This window comes from Mirounga leonina, unplaced genomic scaffold (genome assembly GCF_011800145.1).
Source record: "Mirounga leonina isolate KUSES-001 unplaced genomic scaffold, KU_Mleo_1.0 Mir_114, whole genome shotgun sequence".
In the NCBI taxonomy this organism is placed as follows: Eukaryota; Metazoa; Chordata; class Mammalia; order Carnivora; family Phocidae; genus Mirounga; species Mirounga leonina.
The window spans coordinates 19,629,471-19,657,127 of record NW_023270265.1 but is presented as its reverse complement, the minus strand read 5'-3'; the positions used below and the strand labels follow the sequence as shown (position 1 = coordinate 19,657,127).

Sequence of the window (27,657 nt, the reverse complement as noted above, 5' to 3'; positions counted from 1 at the left end):
AATTTAAATTTAAAAATTTTAAAATTTAAATAAAAATAGATACGGGCGCCTGGGTGGCTCAGTTGTTAAGCAGTTGCCTTCGACTCAGGTCATGATCTCAGGGTCTTGGGATCGAGCCCCACCTTGGGCTCCCTGCTCAGCACAGAGCCTGCTTCTCCCTCTCCCTCTGCCTCTGCCTGCTACTCTGCCTAATTGTGCTCTCTCTCTGTCAAAAAAATAAATAAAATCTTTAAAAAATAAAAAAGTAAATAAATAAATAAATAAATAAATAGGGGCGCCTGGGTGGCTCAGTCATTAAGCGTCTGCCTTTGGCTCAGGTCATGATCCCAGGGTCCTGGGGATCGAGCCCTGCATCGGGCTCCCTGCTCGGCGGGAAACCTGCTTCTCCCTCTCCTCCTACTTGTGTTCCCTCTCACACTGTCTCTCTCTCTCTCTCTCTGTCAAATAAATAAAAAATCTTTAAAAATATATATAAATAAAAATAAATACAATGTCCTAGAACTTTCCACAGATCTATTAAATCTGAATCTCGATGATAAGACCCAACTACATATATTTTTTTAAGTGACAATGGTGATACTGACTTTTACTCCTGGATAAGGGCCAATGATCTCTGATATGAGTACAACAGTAAAATTAGTAAACTTACTGTTTATAGAGAACTTTTTTCAAATCGGAAAGTTTTTGAAATGACTTCTACCTCCCTTATTAGAAAAACTATGCTTTTCTGGAATTTAACCAAATTCCCCTCTTAATTCTCTCCAAAAACAGTTAAAGTACAATTGACCCTTGGACAATGTGGGGATTAGGGACACCAACTCCCCAAGCAGCTGAAAATCTGTGTATAACTTTGACCCCCCCAAAACTTAACTACTAATAGCCTCCTGTTGATCAAAAGCCTTACCAATAACATAAACAATTAACACGTATTTGTACATGTATTATATACTATATTCTTAGAGTAAACTAAGCTAGAGAAAACATTAAGAAAATCATAAGGAAAATACATTTACAGTACCATACTGTATTTATTGAAAAAAAATTTGCATATAAGGGGACCTGCACATTTCAACAACCTATGCTGTTCTGAGATTAACCAGAAATATTTCAATAGAAACCGTATTTAAGCAAGAGTAAATGGGTGTTTGACTTTTTTTTTTTAAGATGAACAAGTGATCATTTCATTAACTTAGCTAGATAGATATGCTTTGAGTAATGATTAATTTTATTAGTAACAAAAACTGTTGTTTTGATTTTAGTCAAAAGAGCAACTTACTTACAGAAATCCATCAAAAACATCAAGGTTTTTTCCACTCAAGGCATCAATCTTGAATGGCCAAAAAATTTATTTTATATCCAGATGGATTCTGTAAGTTTAAAGACAGTGGGACGATTTCCTATCCAATATTTATTTTTTTCATTTTAGTGTTTGTTTTGGTCACCAGCATGAGATCCAATTATTTAAATTTTTTAAACACATGATAAAAAGAAAGCTGTCATAAAGCCTCTCAAATGTCCAGAATTATGAAAACAGTATCACAAACTGTACTAATCCTGGCTTTTAAAATCTATTCAACCAAGGCTCTTGGGGTACACTTTATAATTTCTCTATTACATAATAAAAAGCCTGATGAAATACTAATATGTATCTATTAACAATGTATAGATATGGTACACATTCACTTAAAAGGAGGAAAATATTCATATAGCATATTTTTAGACCAAATACTTTTGGTTATCTTCTCCACCCACAATGCCTCCCCTTCCCCAACTGCATACTTCAATTTACATTTTGTAACATTTATTAAGATTTTGCATGACTGATATGTAGCATACCAAGTAATATTTTAGCCTGAACACAAACATTTCAGACTTTCTTCTATAGGACTACTACATACCTGATTTTTCATCTTGTACTTCAAATTCTGCACCAGCAGATCCCAAAAGTGATGCCCCATGCTGTAATAATCTACATATATCAAATCTGTCAAAATTCAATCGATCTGTAGTAGGTGAATCTTCCATAGCACTTTCTGAAGTAGATTCTAAATGAGGTTGAAAAATATTTAATTTGATCATAAAGCCGAAGTGTAGAATGAAAGAAAACAGCATTACTTGGGGTGGTAGTATAACATTTTAAGAAAAATAAAAGGCAGAGGAAGTAGAAAAGCTATTGTGGATTTATTTATGATCAGCTCTTATTTATGAATAAACTATGTAGTTGGTGGCTCCCCTTGTACAAACTATCAGAATGTTGGTGTATGTATAGCTGTTTTTCACTAAAAAGGCATATTATTATATGAAGAAATGCATCCCATATTGAAATATGTATGTTAAATATCATATTGTATTAGGACACCTGGGTGGCTCAGTCACTTAAGCATCTGCCTTCAGCTCAAGTCACGATCCCAGGGTCCTGGAATTAAGTCCCGCATTGGGCTCCTTGCTCAGTGGGGAGCCTGTTTCTCCCTCTGCTGCTGCTCCCCCTGCTTGTGCACATGCTCTCCCTCTCTCTGACAAAATCTTTAAAAATATATATATTATGTGTGTGTGTGTGTATATATATATATATATATATATAGTCTCTATTTACTGTTTTAACTGTTTGAAAACACTACCAAGGTAACAGCCTGAGTTCATCATAGTACTAATTTGGAAAACAAACATATTTAGAGAATATATTCATATATAAGCTAATAAGCATCATTCGTCCCTATAGCTAAGGAGTATCTATGACACAAATCAACTCTTCATTCAATAGGACTCCTCATAATATGAGCAAATTATAATCTCCTGGTAAATTGCTAAAATTATATATCCATCTGAGGCCTAAAAGCATCATAAAATGTTTTGTATTCCTCTTCAAAAAAGGTTATGCCATTATAAATTTTTAAATATCTTTTAATTGGTCACTGACTTTAAATACTTTGTTTAGCTACTACTTGCATATAATTCATTTATTAAACTAAACTATAATTATTTTAAGTTTTCCAGTGATGACAAGCAACCTTACCATAAATTTTAATGCTGGTGTAACTAATTTAATGTTTTGTAAAAAGAATCTGAGTTCTAACATCTCTATATACCAAAATAAGCAGGGAAAATAAGCTAAAAAAGAAAAAGCTCCTTTCTAAAACAAGTTATAACTTCTTCTGGTTATGTATTTCATTTGATGAGCGAGGACAAATTAATACAGTCTCTCAACATAATAGGTGCCAGATAATTAAAGCAAAATTTTAGACAAGCTAAAATGTATGATAAAAGTGAGGTTATCAAAGTGACTTGAAAATGTAATCAGGTTGCACCACATTAAATTTTCACTTAAGGGATGCCTGAGTGGCTCAGTCGGTTAAGCATCTGCCTTCAGCTCAGGTCATGATCCCAGGATCGAGTCCCACATTGGGTTCGAGTCCCACATCGGGCTCCCTGCTCGGCGGGGAGCCTGCTTCTCCCTCTGACTGATGCTCCCCTACTTGTGCTCCCCCCCTTTCTCTCTGACAAATAAATGAAATCTTTAAAAAATAATTTCACTTAAAGTGCGTATCTTTACAAATTTTTAAAAGCATATGCTCGTTCTTAAATATTGTTGCAGGCAGTCAGAAAAATAATTTCTACTACAAGACATCTAAAGGACACATTAGAAACTAAAGACCCCTCCAAATATCCATAAATAATTGTGCTTAAATTTAGAAAATAATTACACTATTCTCCCAGCAACAAGAAAAAACACTGCTTCAAATATTTACACTGCATTATTTAGTTCTTTTTTTAGGACATAAATTCCTGAGGGAAGCAATAATCTCTTTAAGTCCAGCATACTGTACAGTTAATAATTTTAAAAATATATATGAAAACATACTTTATCAAGTAGTTTTTTAAAAGCAAGGTGAAAGAGGCGCCTTGGTCGCTCAGTTGGCTGTCTGCCTTCAGCTCGGGTCATGATCTCAGGGTCCTGGGATTGAGCCCCACATCGGGCTCCGTGCTCAGCAAGGAGTCTGCTTCTCCCTCTCCCTCTGCCCCTCCCCACCCCTCAAGCATGCACATACGCAAAAGCTGTCTCAAATAAATAAAATCTTAAAAAGGAAAAAAAAAAGTATGGTGAAAATCACCTTATTCATTGTCATTTCCTGACAAAGCTGTACCTGAGAATTAAGCCTTTAAATTAAAAATGAAATTATTAAAATATAAAATGTATAGTTAATTCTATAGGTAGACTGTTACTGCAAACTACTTTTACCACTTAAAAGCACCTTGTTTGGTTCTTGGTACTGGATTCCACTCAGGTACATTTTTCACTATAGCTTCAACAGCTTGTCCTGCTGCAATCCGGGTATCCCAATTTGTACTCCTTAAATATATCAACACCTTAAAAAATTATAAGATAAAATAGTTATACCAAAATACTGTTTGTTCAAAGTAGCCAGAGCAGAGAAATACAAATTTACTTGTTATTAATTTATAATTTAGCAGCCGTTGGACTTTACATAAAAATTTATATAAAACACCTTGGAATTATTAATATCATTTACAAGATTCTATCATTCACAGGAAATATCACTACCCCTTAAAAAGAAAGGAAACAGGAAACTTTTAGTTAACTTAAGTACATTTAAAAATAACCTACCTTTTAATATAGTAAAAAGCAAAATGTGTATTTTCATTAAGTCCCATTACTTAATGCAAAGAGTTAAGTTGTAAAAACTAGCAGAAAGAACAAATGAGTTCAGCAGGATGGGAAGATATAAAATCAATATACAAAAATCAACTGTTTTGCTAAATACTTTCAATAAACAATTGGAAAATAAAATTTTTAAAATCCCATTTATAATAGCACCAAAAAGTATAAAATACTTAAATGTAAACTTAAAGTACAAGACTCATATACGGAAAATTACAGAAAAATTCAAAATACCATTGAAAGAAAGGAAATAAGATCTAAATAAACAGAAAGACACCTCACCTCATGTTTGTGGATCTACAGATTTAATACTGTTAGAGTAATACTCCCTCAATTGATCTACTGATTCAACAAAATTCCTATCAAAATCCCAGCTCACTTTTTTTGCAGAAATGGGCAAGTTGATCCTAAAATTTATATGGAAATGCAAGGGACCCAGGGTCACCAAAACAATCTTGAAAAAGAATAATAAAGTTGGTATACTCACACTTCTTGATCAAAACTTACTATGTGGTACTGGCAAAAGGACAGATACACAGATCAATGGAACAGAACTGAGAGTCCAGAAATAGAACTCTCTATAGTCAACTGATTTTCAACAAGAATGCCAAGACAATTCAATGGGGAAAGAATAGTTTTTTCCACAAACGGTGCTAGGGCAACAAAATGATTGTGAACCCCTACCTAACACCACACACACACACTCAAAATGAGCCATAAGTCTAAAAGTAAGATCTAAAGCTATACAATTCTTAGAAGAAAACACAGGGGTAAATTTTTGTGACCTTGGATCAGGCAAGATTTCTTAGATATAATCCCAAAAAGCACAAGGGATATGAAAAAAAGGATAAATCTGACTAAATCAAAATTAATAACTTTTTTTTTTTTTAAAGATTTTATTTATCTATTTGACAGAGAGAGACACAGCGAGAGAAGGAACACAAGCAGGGGGAGTGGGAGAGAGAGAAGCAGGCTTCCCGCGGAGCAGGGAGCCCAATGTGGGGCTCGATCCCAGGACCCCGGGGTCATGACCTGAGCCGAAGGCAGACGCTTAACGACTGAGCCACCCAGGCGCCCCAAAATTAATAACTTTTATGCTTCAAAGGATACCATCAGGAAAGTGAAAAGACAACCACAGACTGGAAGAACATATTTGCAAATGAAATACCTTGTAAGAAGCTTGTATCCAAAATATATAGAGAACTATTACAACTCAATATTAAAAGAACAAATACCCCACTTAAAAATGGGCAAAGGGGGCGCCTGGGTGGCTCAGTCGGTTAAGCGGCTGCCTTCGGCTCGGGTCATGATCCCAGGGTCCTGGGATCGAGCCCCGCGTCGGGCTCCCTGCTCGGTGGAGAGTCTGTTTCTCCCTCTCTCTCTGCCTGCCTCTCTGCCTACTTGTGCTCTCTATCTCTCTGTCAAATAAATAAATAAATAACCCATGCTTAAAAAAAAAAAAAAAAAAAAAAAAATGGGCAAAGGAGGGCGCCTGGGTGGCTCAGTTGGTTAAGCGACTGCCTTCGGCTCAGGTCATGATCCTGGAGTCCCGGGATCGAGTCCCACATCGGGCTCCCTGCTCAGCAGGGAGTCTGCTTCTCTCTCTGACCCTCCCCTCTCTCATGCTCTCTCTCTCTCTCTATCTCATTCTCTCTCTCAAATAAATAAATAAAATCTTAAAAAAAAAAATGGGCAAAGGATCTAGAGGCGCCTGGGTGACTTACTCGGTCAAGCATCTGACTCTTGATTTCAGTTCAGGTCATGATCTCAGGGTTATGAGATCAAGCCCCACACTGGGCTCCACATTGGGCATGGAGCCTGCTTAAGATTCTCCATCCCTCTCCCTCTGTCGTCCCCCCTCCAAAAAAGAAGAAATGGGTAAAGGATCTGAAGAGACAGTTCTCCAAAAAAGATACACCAAGGGTCAATAAACACATGAAAAGATGCTCAACATCACTAGTCACCAGGAAAATGCAAGTCAAAACTACAATGACATATCACTTAACACTCACTAGTATGGAAATAATCAAAGTCAGTTAATAACAAGCATTGGCAAGGATGTAAAAAAAAATCAGCTCTCTCATACACTACTGTTAGGAATGTAAAACAATGGAGCGAGTTTGGAAAACAGCCTGGCAGTTCCTCATAAAGTTAAACATAGTTACTATATGATCCAGCAATTCTATCCACAGGTATAAACCCAAGAGAAATGAAAACATACACCCCACACAAAAACTTGTACATGAATTTTCACAGCAGCATTATTCATCAAAGGCCAAAAAGTGGAAACAACCCAAATGTCCACCAACTGATGAACAGATAAGATGTGGTATATCCACATAATATATTCAGATCACATCCATACAATGGAATATTTGGTAATAAAAAGGAATGAAGTAATGAGACAAGCTTCAATATGAAAGAACCTTAAAAATATTATTTTAAGTGAAAGAAACCAGTCACATTAATATAAAATTTTCACAATAGGCAAATCTATAGGCAGAAAGTAGATTGGGGTTGCCTAGGACTAGGTATGGGAGGGAGAGTGATGGAGAGTGACTGCTAATGGGCATGAGGTTTCTTTTTGGGGAAATAAAAATGCTTTAAAATTAGGTTGTGGTGATGATTGCACATATCTAAAATCACTGAGGGGCGGGGCGCCTGGGTGGCTCAGTCATTAAGCATCTGCCTTCGGCTCAGGTTGTGATCCCAGGGTCCTGGGATCGAGCCCTGCATCAGGCTCCTTGCTCTGCGGGAAGCCGGCTTCTCCCTCTCCCACTCCCCCTGCTTGTGTTCCTGCTCTCGCTACCTCTCTCTCTCTGTCAAATAAATAAATATTTTAAAATTTAAAAATAAAAAAAAAATCACTGAGGGGCACCTGGCTGGCTCAGTGGGTGGAGCATGTGACTCTGAGTCTTGGGGTTGTAAATTCAAGCCCTATACTGGGTGCAGAGATTACCTGAAAATAAAATCTTAAAAAAAAAAATATCTTTAAGGAGCGTCTGGGTGGCTCAGTCATTAAGTGTCTGCCTTCAGCTTAGGTCATGATCCCAGGGTACTGGGATCAAACCCCACATCGGGCTCCCTGCTCCACAGGAAGCCTGCTTCCCCTCTCCCATTCCCCCTGCTTGTGCTCCCTCTCTTGCTGTGTCTCTCTCTGTCAAATAAATAAATAAAATCTTAAAAAAAAAAATCTTTAAAAATGTAAAATAAAACAACTGAATTGTACAATAAGCAGTTTAAAAAAAAACCAAAAGGCAACAGGAAAACACTGAGGGGAGAGAAAAGAGGTTAAGAGGTGAGAAGGTATGAAAAACAAACTTTGCCTCTTTTGGAATTATTTGATGACAGCCAATATGCCAGGATCTAAGTTAAGCAGAACAGAACTCAGAAGGCCGGAAACCTTTTCTCAGTTCAGCACAAATTAGTTTTGCTCCCAGTCTCCAGTTTCTGCTCATTCAGTCCCCCATCTTTTCCTCTGGGGTCAAAAGAAATGAGTATGCATCTCTATCCCTCTACCTTACATATTGAGAATAGTGTCTAATATGCATCCTTCTCCATTCTGAGAACATGGAGCCTGTGGATATCAAATCACTGTCTCTTCCTCTACGTATTGGTTAGAAAATCCTGATAATATCTAAATGGTAAATATATTGGAAAAGACAGTTACTGTCAGCCCTCATGGTGGGAACCATATCATACAGATTTGTATATTCACAAGGCCTTAGAACTCCTACTCATATGGGGGCGCCTGGGTGGCTCAGTCGGTTAAGCGACTGCCTTCGGCTCAGGTCATGATCCTGGAGTCCCGGGATCGAGTCCCGCATCGGGCTCCCTGCTCGGCGGGGAGTCTGCTTCTCCCTCTGACCCTCCTCCCTCTCGTGCTCTCTGTCTCTCATTCTCTCTCGCAAATAAATAAATAATTTAAAAAAAAAAAAAAAAAAAGAACTCCTACTCATATGAATCAAGAAGGGACAAATGAGAATCAAAGGAGGGGGTAAGGGGCGCCTGGGTGGCTCAGTCAGTTAAGTATCTGCCTTTGGCTCAGGTTGTGATCCTGGGGTCCTGGCATCAAGCCCCACATCGGGCTACCTGCCTGCTCAGTGGGGAGTTTGCTTCTCCCTCTCCCTCTTATCCCTTGCTCATATGCTCTCTCTCTCAAATAAGTAAATAAAATCTTTAAAAGGAAAGAAGGAAGGAAGGGAGGAAGGAAGGAAGGAATGCCAGCCAGGAGGAAGAGAGGGGTCTTGGGATTTCGATATTGCTCCCCAACCCTATCCTCTATTCCCACCTGAGCCCCCCAACACACAAAGCATTCCAGGTTTTACTTTGTATGCCAGAAAAAATTTTTTTTAAGATTTATTTTAGAGAGAGAGAGAGAGAGAGAACATGTGCATGCACGCAAGGAGGGAGGATTGGGGGTAAGGGCAGAGAGCCACATGAGGCTCGATCCCACGACCCATGAGATCACGACCTGGGCTGAAACCAAGAGGTGGATGCTCAACTGACTGAGCCACCCAGGCGCCCCTGCATGCCAGAGAATTATTAAACACATGGAATGTGTTGCTTACCATCATCAGGCACACTTCTACAAGCCAGAGTTCAGTAAAAATACAGCCATTGCTTAGGGTAAGAATATGGGCTGGTATTATGAAAAACACTGATCCACCAAAGCAGAAAGCCTCCACTTTCAAACAGGTGATAACTTAAAATGTAATGATAACTAGCTTCTCATATATTTCAATCATTTCCCATGAGTACTCAATCCATTTGAAGACTGCCAACTAGATATAATTACTAGCCGTTAAGAACAAGTCAGACCACTAACAAACTAGATTAACAACGTAGTTCATTACCAAATTGGGTCAGATTCAAATTTGTGCCACAGGCAAAAGGTTGTATATTGTCAAATCACTTAGACAATTAAACTTGATGCAAAAAAACCCAAAATATTTTAAATCTTGTGACAAAAAAGAAAGACCAAATTTAAAAAAATATCTGGAGAAATAGTAAGATATTTAATGGAATTTGAAGACCACAAACTGCCACTAAATAAAAATAAGAATTTCTATTGTTATATTCCTATCCACAAATTTCTACAACTGCGTTATACTAAAAGAAAAAAAGAGTTCTTACTTTAGATAAAAGATTATTTAGTTCATGGGGATGAAGCTTTACCACTTCTCCAAGTTGCTGTGCAGCAGCTTTTCTTGTAACTGGAGTAGTGCCCGTATCCAGTAAGATAAAAAGACGGTCAAGCCTAAAATAACAAAAATATAATGATTATTCTGAAACGTGTTTCCTCATTGGTGTAAGTTTAAGTCAATAAATGTATTGAGCATTTATGAACGAAGACCTATTCTAGGGCTACAGGAGAATCTCTACTCTTAAGGAACTTGCAATTGGGGGTAGGGTAAGTAGGAAGGCAAGTACACAAATAATTAGAATACAGGATACAATAACATTGTGTCAGAAAAGAAATACAAAGTGCTCTGAAGAGTGGGAACAGAGGGAGCAAATACTATATATCCCCAACTGTGTAATACTGAAAAGGCTTCATAAAATAAATGGTGTATGAGATGGACCTTAATAGGTCGACCACAAAGGTCCTGGTGGAACTGGAGCACTATTTTAGGAAGATTAATCTGGCAGCAGTGTGAAGCATGAAGTGTAATGGAAGAAAACTTTTAGAGAGTTTTAGGCTAAAAGTGCAGAACTAAACTACCATCATGGCGAGAAGCCTATAAAGAAGTTGGGAGAGGGGCGCCTGGGTGGTTCAGTTAGTTAAGCAGCTGCCTTTGGCTCAGGTCAGGATCTCGGGGTCCTAGGATAGAGCCTGGCATTGGGCTCCCTGCTCAGTGGGGAGTCGGCTTCTCCCTCTGCTCCTTCCTAGGCTTGTGTGCTCTCTCTCTCTCAAATAAATAAGTAAAATCTTATTCTTTTTTTAAAGATTTTTTTTATTTATTTGACAGAGACACAGCGAGAGAGGGAACACAAGCAGGGGGAGCAGGAGAGGGAGAAGCAAGCTTCCAGCTGAGCAGGGAGCCCAATGTGGGACTCCATCCCAGGATCCTGAGATCATGACCTGAGCCGAAGGCAGACGCTCAACAACTGAACCACCCAGGCGCCCTAAATAAGTAAAATCTTCTTTAAAAAAAATTTTTTTTAATTAAAAAAAAAGAAGTTGGGAGAGAGGCTGCAGAGGATAAACATACATGGTGCAATAATGAAATGTCAAGAAAATTAAAGGACTCTCAGACTCTGAATCTTAGAAAATGAAGATGTCATTTTTTAAAATGGGAAGAACTAGTAGAGAAAATATGATGGGAAAAGATGGTAAGTTTACCAGTGGTGGGGACAGGATAGCTAGGAGAGACCAAAACGGATAGCTGGAATAGAGCTCTGAAGTTCAGGAAGAGTTGAGACTAAAGGTATATAGGTATATGGGGTCATTTGTATAGAAGTGATAAATATGGCAATAAATAAGATCTCTGAGTAAAATGTTTCCAAAGGCATACAGCATAATGGCATCAATTCTAGAGCCACAACACCACAGTTCAAATTCCAATTCTGCCATGTATCCAATGAATAAAGCTTGGAATAATATCACAATGCCTTATACCTGGAATAGGTAAGAAGTGGAACAGTGTGTTACTGTCATTTTGGAATACAGGAAAATCCTAAGGTTTTAGAAAGGCAAAGTCACAAGTAACTACCACCAACTATCCACATATCATAATATAGGTTTAGCTTTCCTATCACACTACTAATCAGGCTCAATAAGGCAAAGTGAATGCCACAGGTAATGAAAAGAAGGCAGCTTCATACTTCATATATGAAATAAATGGGTACTTTTAAAAAAGATGGAGGATGGGGCACCTGGGTGGGTTAGTCGATTGAGCATCCAACTCTTGGTTTCCGGCTCAGGTCATAATCTCAGGGTGGTGAGATGGAGCCCGAGGCCGGTTCCACACTCAGTTGGGAGTCTGCTTCTCCTCTCTCACTGCCCCTCCCCACCACTTGCACACATGCATTCGCACGCTCTCTCTCTAAAATAAATAAATCTGTAAAAACATTTTTTAAAAAGATGGAGGATGACAAGGGGCAAAGTTATATTGACTGCCCAATCCTATACAAGGGGAGATTTAATGAATATATTTTCAAATTTCATCTAATGAGGAACAGAAAATAAGGTCCCAATGAAGCTCATATTTTACTTCTGGAATTATTTTTCTATCACTGAGAGCTAAAAAATTACACAACAAAGCTCTGAAAGCCTTTTCGAAGAAAAGATAAACCTTTAAGAGGCAGAGGAAATGGGCAGGATCGTTCTTTTCTTTTTCTGGTAGTATTTATCAAACTAGCCAGTCACTAATAAGCACAAAATCATTGTAAGTAGTAAGAAATAGAACTAAAATAGATCTTTTTCATTCAAGAATGCTAAGAGTACTATGAAAAGTTTTTAACTGCTTCAGAACAAAACACTAAGAGGTAAGGTTCAAATTTATAGTTAAGGGTATGTAGGAAGGACAAATTTCAAGAAAAATATGTGAGGTAATAAAAAAGCCAGTGGCATAAAGCAGAGTAATACAACACAGTTTCTGCTTCCAATATACTGAATGGCACACAGAATGATTACAAAGAAATTAATTTTTATAAGACATGCGAAAATTAATTTACTTTATATATACACTAAACACAGACACATTCCACCTGCTAACACAATATTTCTCCTTATTAATTCAACGCTATCTAAATACTTGCCTTTACCCATTCATTCATCGGGTTTTGCTACAGGATTTGGTGAACAGGGACTCAGATAGTTAAAGAAAAGGAAGGGAGAAAACATTTTTTTGACAGCTGGTGTTATTTAAAAGTTCTAAGACTAAGTCCGACACAAATCCCTTTCCCATAAAATGATTTCCCTCACCCATCCCATACATAATTCTCAGAATGCCCCTTGAATTATTTTCATCTTTAAATCGAGTTGTGATGTTAAAGTTCATGAGAATCATCTCTGAACCTCCACAACAAACATCTGCACATTGCCATGACCGTATGATTTTGTCCATGAAATTTGCAAAAAGAAATTTCAAACATCTGGGATGCCTGGATGGCTCAGTAGGTTAAGCATCTGCCTTCAGCTCAGGTCATGATCCCAGGGTTCTGGGATCAAGTCCCACATTGGACTCCTTGCTCAGCGGGGAGCCTGCTTCTCCCTCTGCCTGCTACTCCCCCTGCTTGTGCTCTCTCCCTCTGACAAATAAATAAAATCTTTAAGAAATAAAAAATTTAAAAAGGCTTTAAAAAAATTTTCAATCATCTATGAACAACTTTCTGTAATTATCAAGACAAAAATTCATTTTTTTTTAAAGATTTTATTTATTTATTTGACAGAGAGAGGTACAGCAAGAGAGGGAACACAAGCAGGGGCAGTGGGAAAGGGAGAAGCAGGCTTGCCGCCAAGCAGGGAGCCCGATGCGGGGCTCGATCCCAGGACCCTGGGATCATGACCTGAGCCAAAAGCAGATGCTTAACGACTGAGCCACCCAGGCGCCCCAAAAAATTCATTTTAAATATTCTATATTATGGGTGTCTGGCTGGCTCAGTTGGTAGTGCAGGCGACTCTTGATCTCAGGGTCATGAGACAAGCCCCACAGTGGACATGGAGCCTACTTTAAAAAAAAAAAAATCTTCCGGGGCGCCTGGGTGGCTCAGTTGGTTAAGCATCTGCCTTCGGCTCAGGTCATGATCTCAGGATCCTGGGATCGAGCCCCGCTTCGGGCTCCCTGCTCAGCGGGGAGTCTGCATCTCCCTCTCCCTCTGCCCCTCCCCCCTGCTTGTACTCTCTCTAAAATAAATAAAATCTTTAAAAAAAAATCTTACATATTATACGACAGGCAAAATTATCAAAAATTAAGTAAGTTTTATTAAAAAGAAATGGTTAGTCTTAGGTCAAATTTATGCTACTCTAAGTGGACCTGCTGCATGTATTCTTTATAACAGTATCAGGCTCTTGGGGCACCTGGGTGGTGACTCTTGATTTCGGCTCAGGTCATGATCTCCAGGTTGTGAGATCCAGCCCTGCATCTCGCTCCACGCTGGGTGTGGAGCCTGCTTGGAATTCTCTCTTTCCCTCTCCCTCTGCCCCGTCCGACCTCTCTCTCCTTTCCTCTCCTGCTCTTTAAAAAAACAAACAAACAAAAAAACCCTCACAATATTGGGCTCTCTTATATGTGTACAGTTCACACAGATTTAGGACTTTCCTATAGAAAACTGGGGCAAAATGGAAAACACACTAGACTGAAGTTAGGAGACTCTTAAAGGTCCTACTTCTGTCACATGTTGGAGGACTTAGGGAAGTTTACTTAACTTCACTTAACCTCTTACTCTGGAGGGTAAAACTAGGTAATTCAGGCATATTTTACAGTTTTGCATCATTGTGAGTTTTTTCTTTTTTCATTTTTTTTTCCTTACGTAACATAACATTTGTCATATCTTTGACTTATCTGATGCCAAGTTCCTTAGACTGCACCTCTGGAAAGATTTCAAATACTACATAATTCTTTTTCCATAACAGAGATTCTGCTTTTTTTTTTTTTTTAAGATTTTATTTATTTATTTGTGTGTGTAAGAGAGAGAGTGCGTGCGGGGGGAGTGGCAGGCAGAGGGAGAAGCCCTCAGAAGTCCCCGAGTGGGACTCAATCCAAGGATCCTGGGATCATGACCTGAGCCGAAGGCAGACGCTTAACCAACTGAGCCACCCAGTGTCCCAGATTCTGCTTTTTTTTTTTTTTTTTTTATTCATGAGAGACAGAGAGAGAGAGAGAGAGAGGCAGAGGGAGAAGCAGGCTCCCAAGGAGCAGAGAGCCCGATGAGGGACTCGATCCCAGGACCCTGGGATCATGACCTGAGCTGAAGGCAGACGCTTAACCATCTGAGCCACCCAGGCGCCCCAGATTCTGCTTTTTTGATTGAAAGCAAAGCTGGCTGCAAAACGAACACTATCAGGAAGTGACAATACTAACCTGTTTATAAATCTGTGTGTAAGAAGTTAAAAGAAAATGGACAGTTTCCAAAGTTCTCCCCAATCATTTCCACTTTCCTCAAGCAAAAAAAAAAAAAAAAAGGAATGGACTATTTACTTTACTGAGTAGATCTCTAGGCTTTGGAACACAAATTATCTCAAGTTCTCTCCTCACTACCTCTAAAGATTGCTCTTTACACTCATCCTCTCTATTTCAAATGGAAAGACTATCCTCACTCCTCTTCAAGGCTTAGATATTGTCCCACTGTTTCCTTGATACCATCCCCTTCTATCTTCATTCAATTATCCTTTCTCTAATACCTTAAATCACTGCCTTATTAAGCCATTCCCTTCTACCTTCAAATATGCAGAGGTCTGTCTCTAAAGAGGAAATAAACTGCTTGACTTTCATCTTCCAGCATACTTTTTCTTTTTTACTGCCAAGCATCATGAACAAGTGTTTAAAATCACTTCTTTTATTTCCTCACTATACACAATTTAATCCTTATCAGTCAAGTTTCAATTCTTCTCTTCTACTGAATGGCACACCTGATGGTCACCAATGAACCTGTAAACTCCAAATCCAATTTTTTTTTTGGTTAAATCCAATTTTATTGACTCTTCTATGACATCTGATATCAGCAAGTACCCCATTTTTAAGATACTTTTCTTCCTAAGTTTTCTCATTATATTACCCAGTTCTTATCTGAATTCTCAATTCTTCCTCTGGTATCTCTAACCCTTAATACGTACATTCTCCCATAATCAATCCTTGGCTCCTCACCCTGAGGAAACTATATTGTTATTTGTTTAAACCACAAATCATCCCCAAATCTAGTCCATCTGGGAGTCACACTTTCAACTGCCCGGTGAGCCTAACTTCAAGGTAACATGATCTTATTGCCAGATTTACTTCCTAAAGCATCTTTTGATCAAATTATTACCTCACTCTAAAACTGTCAATGGCTCATCATTACCTATCAGATAGTAATAAAAAACGAAAAAGTACCTCCCAAACATGGACCTTTTTGATTTTCACAATTTCTTCCATACCATCTTCTATACCATTCTCCACTTGGAATGTCTTTTCTTGGCTCAATTTTTCAGCTAGCTCCCATCCATCAGGATTTAAAGTCCTTTACCCTCTTGAAACCATCTCAGACTGCTGAATGACAGAGAGGAATTCCTCTTCTGAAATGCACATGAATTCTCATCTTGAATAACCATTTTGGTATTTGTTATGCTGTTTTGTGGCTTCTCTTACACTAATCTGTCACAAGATGTCTTATGCTCATGAGGCTTCACCTCCTTCAATGATTCTTTCTGTCTGTCACAATACTTTGCACAGTGTCTCTGCAATGTCTTTGCTCAGTATTCAAATAATTCTTTAGTTGGTATTTACTATAATTAAAATTATAAAGAAAAGTGCAAGTTTCTTGGGGCCAAGTTTAAGTATCATTTTTAAGTAAAGAATGTGTGCTAAAAAAAAGTGAGCTATATTAGAATTTTTTTTCTTCCTTTGAGAAACACCCTTAATCTGCAATAGCTATATTATGTAAAAACAAGTTATAAAAATAACAGAACTGGTGGTTCAGTCGGTTAAGCGTCTGGCTCAGGTCATGATCTCAGGGTTATGAGATCAGGCCCTGCATCAGGCTCCCACACTCAGCAGGGAGTCTGCTTGTGATTCTCTCTCCCTCTGCCCCTCCTCCCACTCTCTCTCTCTCTCAAATAAATCTAAAAAAACAGAACAAAACAAAAAAACAGAACTGATGTTAAGGTAATGTTTCAGTAAGTGATAAAATCAGCCCAGCAGTATTTTAGCATTCTGAACATCAAGTTATACCTGCTCCAAATAGCAAACTGAGAAAGAGACCATGAAGTAGGCACTGTATTCCTTCAAAAATCTCCACCCTTTCTAAACTTTCCTTTAGTCTCCTGCTACCCAGCTTCATTAGAACCACACTCCTGGCCAAAGACCTTTGACTTCTCTCTAACCTAATGCTGATCCTGTCTCAAAGCCACACAGTTCCTCTTGCCTCTCTTTTATGCAAAGCCTTTATCCCAATGCCATGTCATGTAACATCTGTTTCTCCAGCAGCCAACTGTCCTGGTGGTAACAGATCAGCTCACTCTCTCACCTAATCCAGGCCTAATTATCCTTACATCTTCCACCTTGGTGGTAGCCAAACTTACCTCTCTGAATAGAGGAATGGGGATACAAGAATACTTTGTTGTTGTTGTGTTTTTTTTTTGGAGTTCTCCCTTCCTCTATCCAGAACAGCAGAATAAACACCACACAAAAGGAAGAACAAAGGGATGAGCAGACCAGGATCTGACAAGAGGGCAGTCTGACCTGTTACCCCATGGTAGCCAGCTATGAGGCAAGCAGGGTAAGCATCAGGGCCAGGACACAATGGAAAAGGCTGGTACAGTGAACTGGTGGGGGAAAGGTTTCTAAAGGGCATTGAGACAGGGTCAGTATTATGTTGGAGGGCGGATAGGGGCCTCAGTGAGGGAGGGTGTGACAGAAGCTAGGTGGTCAGAAGAGAAAGGAAGTTAAAAGAAGGGCTAACTGAGGAAACACAGTACTTACCACAATACCTCTTTTGGCTAAAACTTCTCTTGCAGAACTGCTAGTAGGAAAAAAATGCCATTCTTCATTTTTTGAAAGATAGACAGATGGAGGAGAAAGAGGTAACAGATGTCAAGCTGTATGAAAGGTACCAAAGACTGGAAGAATAATTTAAATAAAATATAAGGCAATTATATTTGATAATACCTACTGGTTATGAATTTACTGATAAGAAATCTGGCCCATTTTCAATTCTGATTTTAATTCAGAGAGAATTATATAAGACATGATTCATGTTTTGTTTACCAACCTGTGACTTCAGGCAATTGCTCTAAAGACTGACTAGAAAAAGGAAAGAGTACGTGGAAGTTTGTAGAGGTTATGCTGGCAGCTGCAATCTAACCCCTCTTCTCTTCAGCTGTTTGCATTATGATAATTCATGAAGTAAAGATATAAAAAGATACAGACAGAAATCATAGGCATTTTGAACTATGTCCTATGTTACTACTTCATTGTTAATAAACAAGTATATGTTGCATTTCCACTCCTAAACCAGTTGAAAATTAAAAAAAAAAAAAAAAAGGTATAGGGGTGCCTGGCTGGCTCAGTCGGTAGAACATGCAACTCTTGATCTCACCATTGTGAGTTTAAGTCTACGTTGGGGGGCAGAGATTACTTTAAAATATATATATATATATATATATATATATATATATAACTTCTTCAATCTACGTCCGACCTCCATATTCTCAGAATAAATTTAAAAATCTCTTTGAAAAATAGTATAAGGTCGGGCGCCTGGGTGGCTCAGTCGTTAAACATCTGCCTTCAGCTCAGGTCATGATCCCAGGGTCCTGGGATGGAGCCCCATGTCGGGCTCCCTGCTCAGCGGGAAGCCTGCTTCTCCCTCTCCCACTCCCCCTGCTTGTGTTCCCTCTCTGTCTCTCTGTGTCAAATAAATAAATAAAATCTTTAAAAAAAGAGAAGAAAAATAGTATAAGGTCAACTAGCAGAATACCTCACAAGGAAAGCTTTGTAATCTTAACTAAGAGAATTATCAGTCAAGTTTGTCTATTTTGTTATACGTTTTTTTTTTTTTAATTTAAAAGTGCAGTAAAATTTAAAACAAACTATTTGAATTTTTTTACTTTTCTGTGTGACTTAGGGAATAAGAAGATAAATTAAATATTTAATATAAACACTGTATTAAGTCTCACATATTATTAGGCAAGAAAGTTATGGTCAAAAGAAACAACTTCCAAGAAATTCTCTAGACCAATGTTTTTGTTTTTTAAGATTTTATTTATTTATTTGACAGAGACATAGCGAGAGAGGGAACAAAAGCAAGGGGAGTAGGAGAGGGAGAAGCAGGCTTCCCGCGGAGCAGGGAGCCCAATGTGGGGCTCGATCCCAGGACCCTGGGACCATGACCTGAGCCGAAGGCAGACGCTTAACGACCGAGCCACCCAGGTGCCCCTAGACTGATGTTTTTAAATGTATACCTTCTAGTTCATATCGTGGGTAATTTGAAACTATGCTAATGTTATATTCTTTAAACAAGGAAGATTACTTTAAGACACCACACAGTACACTGAGAATCAACATAAAGATGTGAAACCACACCAAAGCCAGGTGCAAGGCCAGGTGCACGCTAGACTAAACTGCATTTCCTCACTACCACACTAGAACATAACTCCTTAAAATAGGGATTCTAGGGGCACCTGGGTGGCTCAGTAGGTTAAGCGTCTGCCTTCGGCTCTGGTCATGATCCCAGGACCCTGGTATCAAGCCCAGCACTGGGCTCCCTGCTCAGCAGGAAGTCTGCTTCTCCCTCCCCCCACCATGCTTCCACTCACACTCTCTCTCTGAGAAACAAATAAAATCTTTAAAAAAAATTTTTTTTAAATGGGGACTCTATTTTTGTTCTCTGTTGTACCTCTAGTACCTAGAACATAGAAAGCATTCTGTAAATACTCATTAAACGAATGCTGAAATAGTACAACCAGTTATTTCCTTTAGGACATTTTCTTCTAACCTCTACTCTTGACCCACCCATCAAGCTATAGCCTTTTGCATGACTTTATCTTAAAGATAAAATCTAGGTTCTTCAGAAGAAGTATCTGTTACTTTAAAAGTTCATACAAAATTGTGCACTTTAAAATGGTTAAAATGGTGAATTTTATGTCATGTGTATTTTATCACAATTTAAAAACAAAACAACAAAACTCTGAGGAATAAACCAAAGAACAGGGAGGCATTTACCATACAGACTGAAATGTAAAAGCTTCTATATACCTCTTCTGCCTTTCCTGGCTTTTTTGTCCCTAACTTTTTTAAAGTATAAAATATTTGACATATTATTATCTACAATAGTTCTTTCTGTCAATCCTATAACAGATTGAAATTAGCAGTAATGGAGGAACAGGCCTAACAAACACAAAAAACCTGTGCTGTCCTAGAGATCATCAAGATCATTTTAGCATTTTCCCTGTCAGTAGGAAGGATCCACTGGAACCTCCCCCACATCAAGAAACTTCCTTGTATTTGGTAGAACAGGACTGTTGAAACAATGTTTCTCTGAAGTATCAGCAATACAGAGAGAATTAACAAAACTAAGCAAAGTTCTGATCAAATGTAGCAATTTGTTTCTTTCATAAGAGGGTGTGTTCCCTTTTTTTCCAGAAAGCTTTCTGAACACTGCATTATTTTCAAATGCAAAAATGTCAGAGGCCTGAGAAAGTTTCTAATAATGCAGTCATATCATAACTATTGTCTAGACATTTTTAGACATGACCTTTATAGCTTAGATCACTGAAGAAAAATTTTCTAAATTGTATTTTTAAATTTATATGATCAAGGGAAAACTATCTTCCTATTAGCTAACCAATATACAATAGTCACCTCAACCAATTACGGCATAATCTGGCAAAGGTATGAAAAACAACCTTAAAAAAACCCAACAACACAGGGCGCCTGGGTGGCTCAGTTGGTTAAGCGACTGCCTTTGGCTCAGGTCATGATCCCGGAGTCCTGGGATCCAGTCCCGCATCGGGCTCCCTGCTCAGCGGGGAGTCTGCTTCTCCCTCTGACCCTACTCCCTCATGTTCTCTCTCTCTCTCAAATAAATAAAATAAAATCTTTAAAAAACAAACAAGCAAACAAAAACAAACAAAAAAACACACAAAAACCTGTAGTAAGCCACGGTACTCAATTTACCATCTTCTGTAATAAACATATCTTAACAATTCCTCTAAGGCTGCCTTTACTGTCGATGGCCCAACCCCAACCAAGTGATAAATGATACTGGAGAAAGGCTCCAAAGCAAAACAGCAGTATTCAAAGATTTAACAGTTATTATTACAATTGTTTGCAAGCAACACTGAAAGCCGTAATATATATTAATTTGGTTTTGTGGGAGCAAGTGGCTAGTGACTGAGCTTAGCTGACCTTCCAGCATTCACATCTTAAGGGCAACATTGTTCTCGACTCCTACATTTGTATACTTGTCTCTTATTAAGGGTCTGAAAGAGTCATACATTTTTCAGGAATACTTCACTGCATTTTACAGAGAACTTCAAATGCTATATTTGCAATTTTAGAGTTTCAAAGTTTGTTTGTTTCCAAGATTCAACTCTCCCACAAATCAAGAGTTGACTATGTATTTGATAATTTTGCCACATTCTTACAATTCAAAGTATAAAACTAGACCTTTATAAAACTATAAGCAGGGTCTAAAAATTTGATCACACCGAGTGCAAAGCTGTATCATAACCAATTTGCATTATAAAAGGCCACACTATCACAGAATTCAATACGCTTTTAAAAATAGTTTTGATAGGGCGCCTGGGTGGCTCAGTTGGTTAAGCGACTGCCTTCAGCTCAGGTCATGATCCTGGAGTCCCGGGATCGAGTCCCGCATCAAGCTCCCTGCTCAGCAGGGAGTCTGCCTCTCCCTCTGACCCTCCTCCCTCTCATGCTCTCTGTCTCTCTCTCATTGTCTCTCTCGCAAATAAATAAAATCTTAAAAAAAAATAGTTTTGATAACATTGTGTTTTTAAAATTATAACCCTGGCTAATATTCAAAGGTATAGTGAAAGTTTGTCTTCTTAGGGAAAAACTATAGCTGAACTATAAGGACTCACTGAAAAACACTGGAAATATTCTACTACATACATAAACTATGGTAAAATCATGACAGCTATTATTTGAGAGAGAGAGAGACAGCGAGGGAGGGAACACAAGCAGGGGGGAGAGGGAGAAGCAGGCTTCCCGCGGAGCAGGGAGCCCGATGCGGGGCTCGATCCCAGGACCCTGAGATCATGACCTGAGCCGAAGGCAGACGCTTAACGACTGAGCCACCCAGGCGCCCCTCATGACAGCTATTAAAACAGGAAAGAAAATCACTCATTCGTTTAAAAAAATGTGTAGAGCACCTACTAAGAGCCAAGCACTCTCCTGGAAAGAGAAAGATCAGACATACTCCCTTCTCTCCAGAGTGTATGTAAATCCAAGCAGGGAGGAGAACAATTAAACAATTACAAAATATGTAATGATTGACAGAAGTACATATTGGTGCAAATAACTCAGATGAAGTAAAACCAGAGAAAGCTCCCCAAAGTGACATTTAAGCTTAGACTCTAAAACTAAGGATGGACTAAAAACTAAGGTTAGCCAGACTTGGGGAAGGGGGTGGGAGGGCAAGAAAGAAATGTTCCAGACATAAAGAATGTGAGGTGAGAACACAGATTCAAAATGAAAGGGAGAGAGAGAGATGCAGAGAACCTGACACAAGGTGAAGCTAAAAAGGTGAAGCAGGAACTAGATCACAGAGAACCTAGTAAGATTAAGTCTGTTAAGGAATTTGGACGTTAGGCTAAGGTAAAAGAAAACACCTAAAGGTTTTAAGCAAAAAAAGACATTAAAATTTGCATATTAGCAAAATATGGCTGAAGAATTAGAGACGCCATGGGAGGCAGGAAGAGCAAGTGGCTGCTGTTGCAGGTGTCTTGGATCAGAGATGATGGTGGTATGGAGCAGGATTGTGGTAACTGGTATGGAAAGAAAGAAGACTGGCCAGAGAAAGATTAGAAAAATAGACTAACAGGACTGGATTTGGTAACTGGTTGGATGGGGGGAAGAGGAGAGAGGAAAAAATCATTTATTATTCCCAGATTCCCAAACCTGGCAATTGAGGGAATGATGGAACCAACTAACCATTTCCCTTCTGTTGTTAATATTTACAAGGTCCTAAAAATATTACAGTGCAAAAAAGTATTTTAGATTTGATTCTGGCAAATATGATTTTTATATCTTAAGCTATTTTCTACTTATTCTGCATAAAATATTCAAATGAGTCTGTATTCTACAAGTATACACCAACAAGAAAGGAAATTCAGTTCGTAAAGAAACATGCTTAGTGTATGGAGAAGACCAGCTTGAAATTAAAGTTTGCTATTCAAAATGAATCTTCTAATCAAAAAAGCAAGAACTGACAGTATCCTCAAAACACATAAGGTATCTCAAAAAGTGTCTTTCTTGAACCATCATATCACCAAAATATACACAGGAGTAGCTTTTACATAAAACCATGACAGGCTTTTTTTTTTTTTTGAAGAATTTAACAGAATTTTGTCAAAGAAATAATCTACATAAAAAAGAGCACTACCCTTTGAAATCCAATGTCACGAACAAAAGGCAGTAGCTTTCAAAACCCACTCATTCATTCAGAAACTTACAAGCCCTAAACTTCTGTAAATAGATTAGCATAGGCCAAGCAGATTAGTTTCTCTTTAAATACTCTCATTTTGTCTCTATAATAAACTATACCCAATACTGTGAAAACAGTCTGCTCTAAGAGGAATTTCATGAGCTAATTTTTAAAAAATTTTTTATTAAGTAAACTCTCCACCCAACATGGGGCTTGAACCCACGACCCCTAGATCAAGAGCCGCAGGCTCCACCAACTGAGCCAGCCAGGCGCCCCAGGAGCTACTCATTCTCTTAAACACTGTATCATCTAATAAATAAATCTCATATTAAGTTGCTGTATCAATGTATTTATAACATACATGTATATTTATACAGGAGGTAACAAATTAGAAGATACACCTTTCAGTTACTTGCAAAAAGTTAAATTACCACTTTATTCTCTCAAGGCAATTTTATGTATCACAAAATAAGACTTTCCTCACACTGGATTCAATTAATGTATGAAATAAAAATGAGATGCTCCATACTACAGGTACCTAGCAACCCCCTTAAACCAACTCCCATGGACTTCTCCCACACACTATTTCATCAGTTATCTAGGGAGTCTGTGAGGGATGGGCTATCCTTTTGGCTTGCAAAACAGACACAGCTTGAGCACCTACCACGTCAAGAAGTGCGTTCAATTGTGAAAAATGAATGAAAACTATTTGTTTTCTGAAGTATCATTGCTTCCTTTAGTCTGTGACAGACCCAGTTCTCATGAAAACTTACCTCATCAACTCTAGTGAACCTGGTGATTCCTGATTGCTATCAGAGGGACTATTCCCTACCTACATTTCCAAAATCAAACCTCTAACAAAGTTTTCCCACCATTCTTAACCACATTGGAGGAAGGGACCTTCCTCCCATAGCTATACGTCTTGTTGGCTTTTCTACAGTTTTCCTAGACGTTCCTGTTGATAGGCAACACTTTAAAGTAATTTAAGGGGCGCCTGGGTGGCTCGGTCGTTAAGCGTCTGCCTTCGGCTCAGGTCATGGTCCCAGGGTCCTGGGATCGAGCCCCACATCGGGCTCCCTGCTCCGCGGGAAGCCTGCTTCTCCCTCTCCCACTCCCCCTGCTTGTGTTCCCTCTCTCGCTGTGTCTCTGTCAAATAAATAAATATTATCTTTTTAAAAAAAATAAAGTAATTTAAGATTTGTGGTATCTTTCACGCCTTAGTTAAGAAAGACGGTGCTAATACAAGAACTTGCCAAAGATTACAGCGCGGACGACTGAATGTTTACTGCTAAACAAAAGAATTATACTCTAAGAAAAAAGTCCTCAGGAAAGAACATATCCCTAAAGCCATAAATAATTTCTAACATAATTAGAAGTTCACTCGGATAATAGTAATTCAAATCTCCCAAACCTCGACAGTTACTACCAAGTTTTCCCATGAAATGGAGATTAGGGATCAGCCTTAGGAACACTAAGAGAGGTAACAGGCTCTAGAACTGAAAGGGGGAAGAGAAACCAAAGAGAAGCATGGTGAGGAAAGAGAAAAACTAGTTCTAACGTGGCACAGGGCACAAGAAAAAGACATTTTTGAACGGATTTACGAGGAGTAACTCGAGCCCAAACCCTCACAGACCGAGAGGCGAACTCCGAAGTCGGTGGAAGAAGGCGCCCGAGCCCAGTGACAATGGGAACGGCTCCTTTCTAGGACGGTGGGCACCGAGAGGAGACCGTGCCTCGCCTCGGCCACCTTCCCGTCCTCTCTTCAGGAGCAGTACTCACCTGGAGACCGCCATGGCCGGGCGCCGGCGGTTCGGGGCTCCCCGCGAGCTACGCGCCGCACCGCTGAGGCGCTAGTTTCCAGAGAGCAGAGCGGCGAAGGCCCAGGCCGCGGTCAGAGGGGAGCGGCCGGTGCGTCGCGGGGCGTCCCGCCGCGGGCCCTTGAGCATCTGCCCCGCCGCCTGCCCGAATTCGTCCCCGCCGCGTCCGGGGAGCAGGGGTCTGAGGCGGCGACGGAGGCGGCAGTCCTCCGACCCGCACGACTTCAAACCGGGGGCCCCCAGCCCCGCTCTTTGCTGACGCAGGCGTCGGCACGCTGGACTGAGCGTCAGCGCGCCGGAAGTGACGTCAGCTCACCGCCAGGGCCTCCGCTGCGCGAGTGAGGCGAACGCGTAGGAGTAGTTTCTGCTCGGCGGCTGGCGCTTGAAAGAAAATGTCTGTGGCTCGTTGTCGTTAACGAGGCAGGAGAGATGAATAAGGGTACACTTATTTCCTAGAGATGGAAAAAAGGCGATTTAGCCAAGGTTCTGGAAGTTCAAAAACTTAGTTTTTAATTCCTTATTGCCTTGATCCTCATCCAACCAGACTGCTAGAGAAAACAGGATCCTGGAGAACTTAGGTGCTCTACTCGAGGTGGCGATGCCAGTGGGAGGGGTGAAAGCAAGAAAGATCTGCAGTGGCGCTTAGGGCAGGGGCTCCAGTGTTTGCCATAATCGCCAGAAGGTCTGCATAGCTATCGTAGGGAAGGCTTTCTGCCAAACATTTTGCCAAACCAAGTTTGTTTTCTGAGTACTCTATGTTATAGATACATGATTTTTCTCAACCCCATGTGAAAATTCCCAGCCACCCCCCCTTTTTTCTTTGGCTTATCTGGCTATTGAGTCGCTTAATTCATTAGGCTTTTAAACATTCTTCTGTCACTTAGTGCAAGTCCTTACCACCTTAAACTTGATTTTTATGATAGTGGCTAAGGTATTATTTTTCCAGCTTCAGTCAAGTCCATCTTAGAGACCACTAAGAGATCAGTATTAAAAAACACTGCTTTGGGGGCGTCTGGGTGGCTCAGTCGGTGAAGCGGCTGCCTTCCGCTGGGGTCAAGATCCCAGGGTCCTGGGATTGAGCCCCACCCACATCGGGCTCCCTCCTCAGCTGAGAGCCTGCTTCTCCCTCTCCCTCTGTCGGCGCTCCCCCTGCTTGGGCTCTCTCTCTCCAACAAATAAATAAATAAAATCTTTAAAAACACACACACACACAAAACCACTGCTTTTATCATGTCACTCTGCATATAAAATTTGTCCACTGGCTTCTCATTACCTGAAGAGTCTGTCTCAACCCCTGAGTCTGCTTTTCATCTATAAAATGAAGCTAGTGAGAAGTGCCATAGAAGGTTATGGAAATAAAATGAGGTCATGTATCTAGGAAAGCTTACAAGAGCTTTATAAACCATAAAGTAGTATATAAATGTAAGGGAAAAGAAACGAACTTAAGTGCCTGCTATGTGGTAGGCATTTGGCATGCGTTATCTCCTATAATTCCTAGGCCAACCCTGTAAAGTGAGTTTTAACTTTCAATCTATTTTGGGGGGGGGATTTTATTTTATTATTCAAGAGTCACATGCCCTACCAACTGAGCCAGCCAGGCACCCATTAATCTTTAATTTAGAGGTGAGGAAACTAAGCTCAGAAAGTTTAAGTAATTTGCCCACGATCCAAGTTAGTAATATTTACTGTTGTTCATTCATTCAACAAATATTTATTTGGCACCTGCTCTGTGTCAGGCACTGTTTGTACTGTTAGGCAAAATCCGATTAAGCTGATGTTCAAGTATCTTCACATTTCACAGTCTTCTCACACCCACCTTCTCAATGTATTTCCCACCACTGAAACTAAAAAGCACGTTACTACATTCATTCATTCAGCCAAAATTAAGTACCTACCACTTGCTGAACTCTACCAGAGATTGGAGCTTCAAAAGAAACCAAAACAGACAGGGTGTTCACTTTGGTGAACTTACATCCTAATGAAAGGAAAAAGGGTAAACAGATAAACAAGAAAATGTCATGTTTATATTCCATGTAAAGCAGAATGATGGGATAAATAAGGTGATTAGAGACTCTAGACTTGGTAATTAGGGAAAAACCTGAGGCCTGAATGACAAGAGGGAGCCAGCTGTGTGAAGATCTGGGGAGACTTCCAGGTAGAGGATACACCTAGTGTAAAAGCCTAAGGAAAGTCGGCTGTGTGGGGAGATGAACTAGGAGATAGAAAGGGGCCATTGTAAGGAATTTGGATTTTACTCAGATGCAGTAGAAAGTCATAGGAGAGTTTTAACGTGTGACTAAAATTATCTGATATATATATGTTAAAAATCTTACTCTTTAATGTCCAAAGGTAAGTAGGTATATAGTTTGAAATGACATTTAGAAGAGAGGAAATGGCTAGTATCATCGGTTTGTAAGGGATAGTGTAATAATCGAATATATTAATGTCAGACGGTCTTGTTTTTAAATCCTTCCTCACCACACTTAACAGCTATGTGTCCAAGGGAGTTGTATGACCTTTCTAAGCTCCAGTTCCTTCACCCATGAAATGGGAATTAGGACCTCCTACGGTGGCAGTGAGTATTAAATGAGATAATGAATAAAATGCATTTAACCAAGTGACTGCCACAATAAGCATGCAAAATTATTATTAACTACACTGATTTTTCTTTTTGTTAACTATGTCACCTTGAGTGAGTGACTTAACTTCTATGTCTCATCTGTAAAATGGTGATGATCATCATACTGGTCCACAACACATATTTGAAATCCCTGCCAGGTGGTTTTCTGAATCTAGAGTTTTTTTAGATTTAGATTTAGATTTAGATTTAGATTTAGATTTAGATTTAGATTT

At 39.4% G+C, this 27,657-nt stretch overlaps 1 protein-coding gene across 2 annotated transcripts in view; it reads right to left on the bottom strand.

The window, feature by feature from the left end:
* Window positions 1-25,073, bottom strand: part of BTAF1 (B-TFIID TATA-box binding protein associated factor 1) — a 109,547-nt gene extending 84,474 nt beyond the window's left edge. Inside the window, exons 1-4 of one of the 2 annotated variants that reach the window (XM_035025040.1) lie at window positions 24,767-25,073; window positions 9,815-9,938; window positions 4,251-4,365; window positions 1,899-2,045 (exon numbers count right to left, since the gene is read on the bottom strand). In XM_035025040.1, coding sequence (XP_034880931.1) covers window positions 1,899-2,045; window positions 4,251-4,365; window positions 9,815-9,938; window positions 24,767-24,780 — 400 coding nt within the window. In that variant the 5' untranslated portion in view covers window positions 24,781-25,073. The remainder of the gene's footprint in view (window positions 1-1,898; window positions 2,046-4,250; window positions 4,366-9,814; window positions 9,939-24,766) is intronic. The other variant, XM_035025048.1, reaches the window with a different exon arrangement.
* Window positions 25,074-27,657: the final 2,584 nt, after the last annotated feature.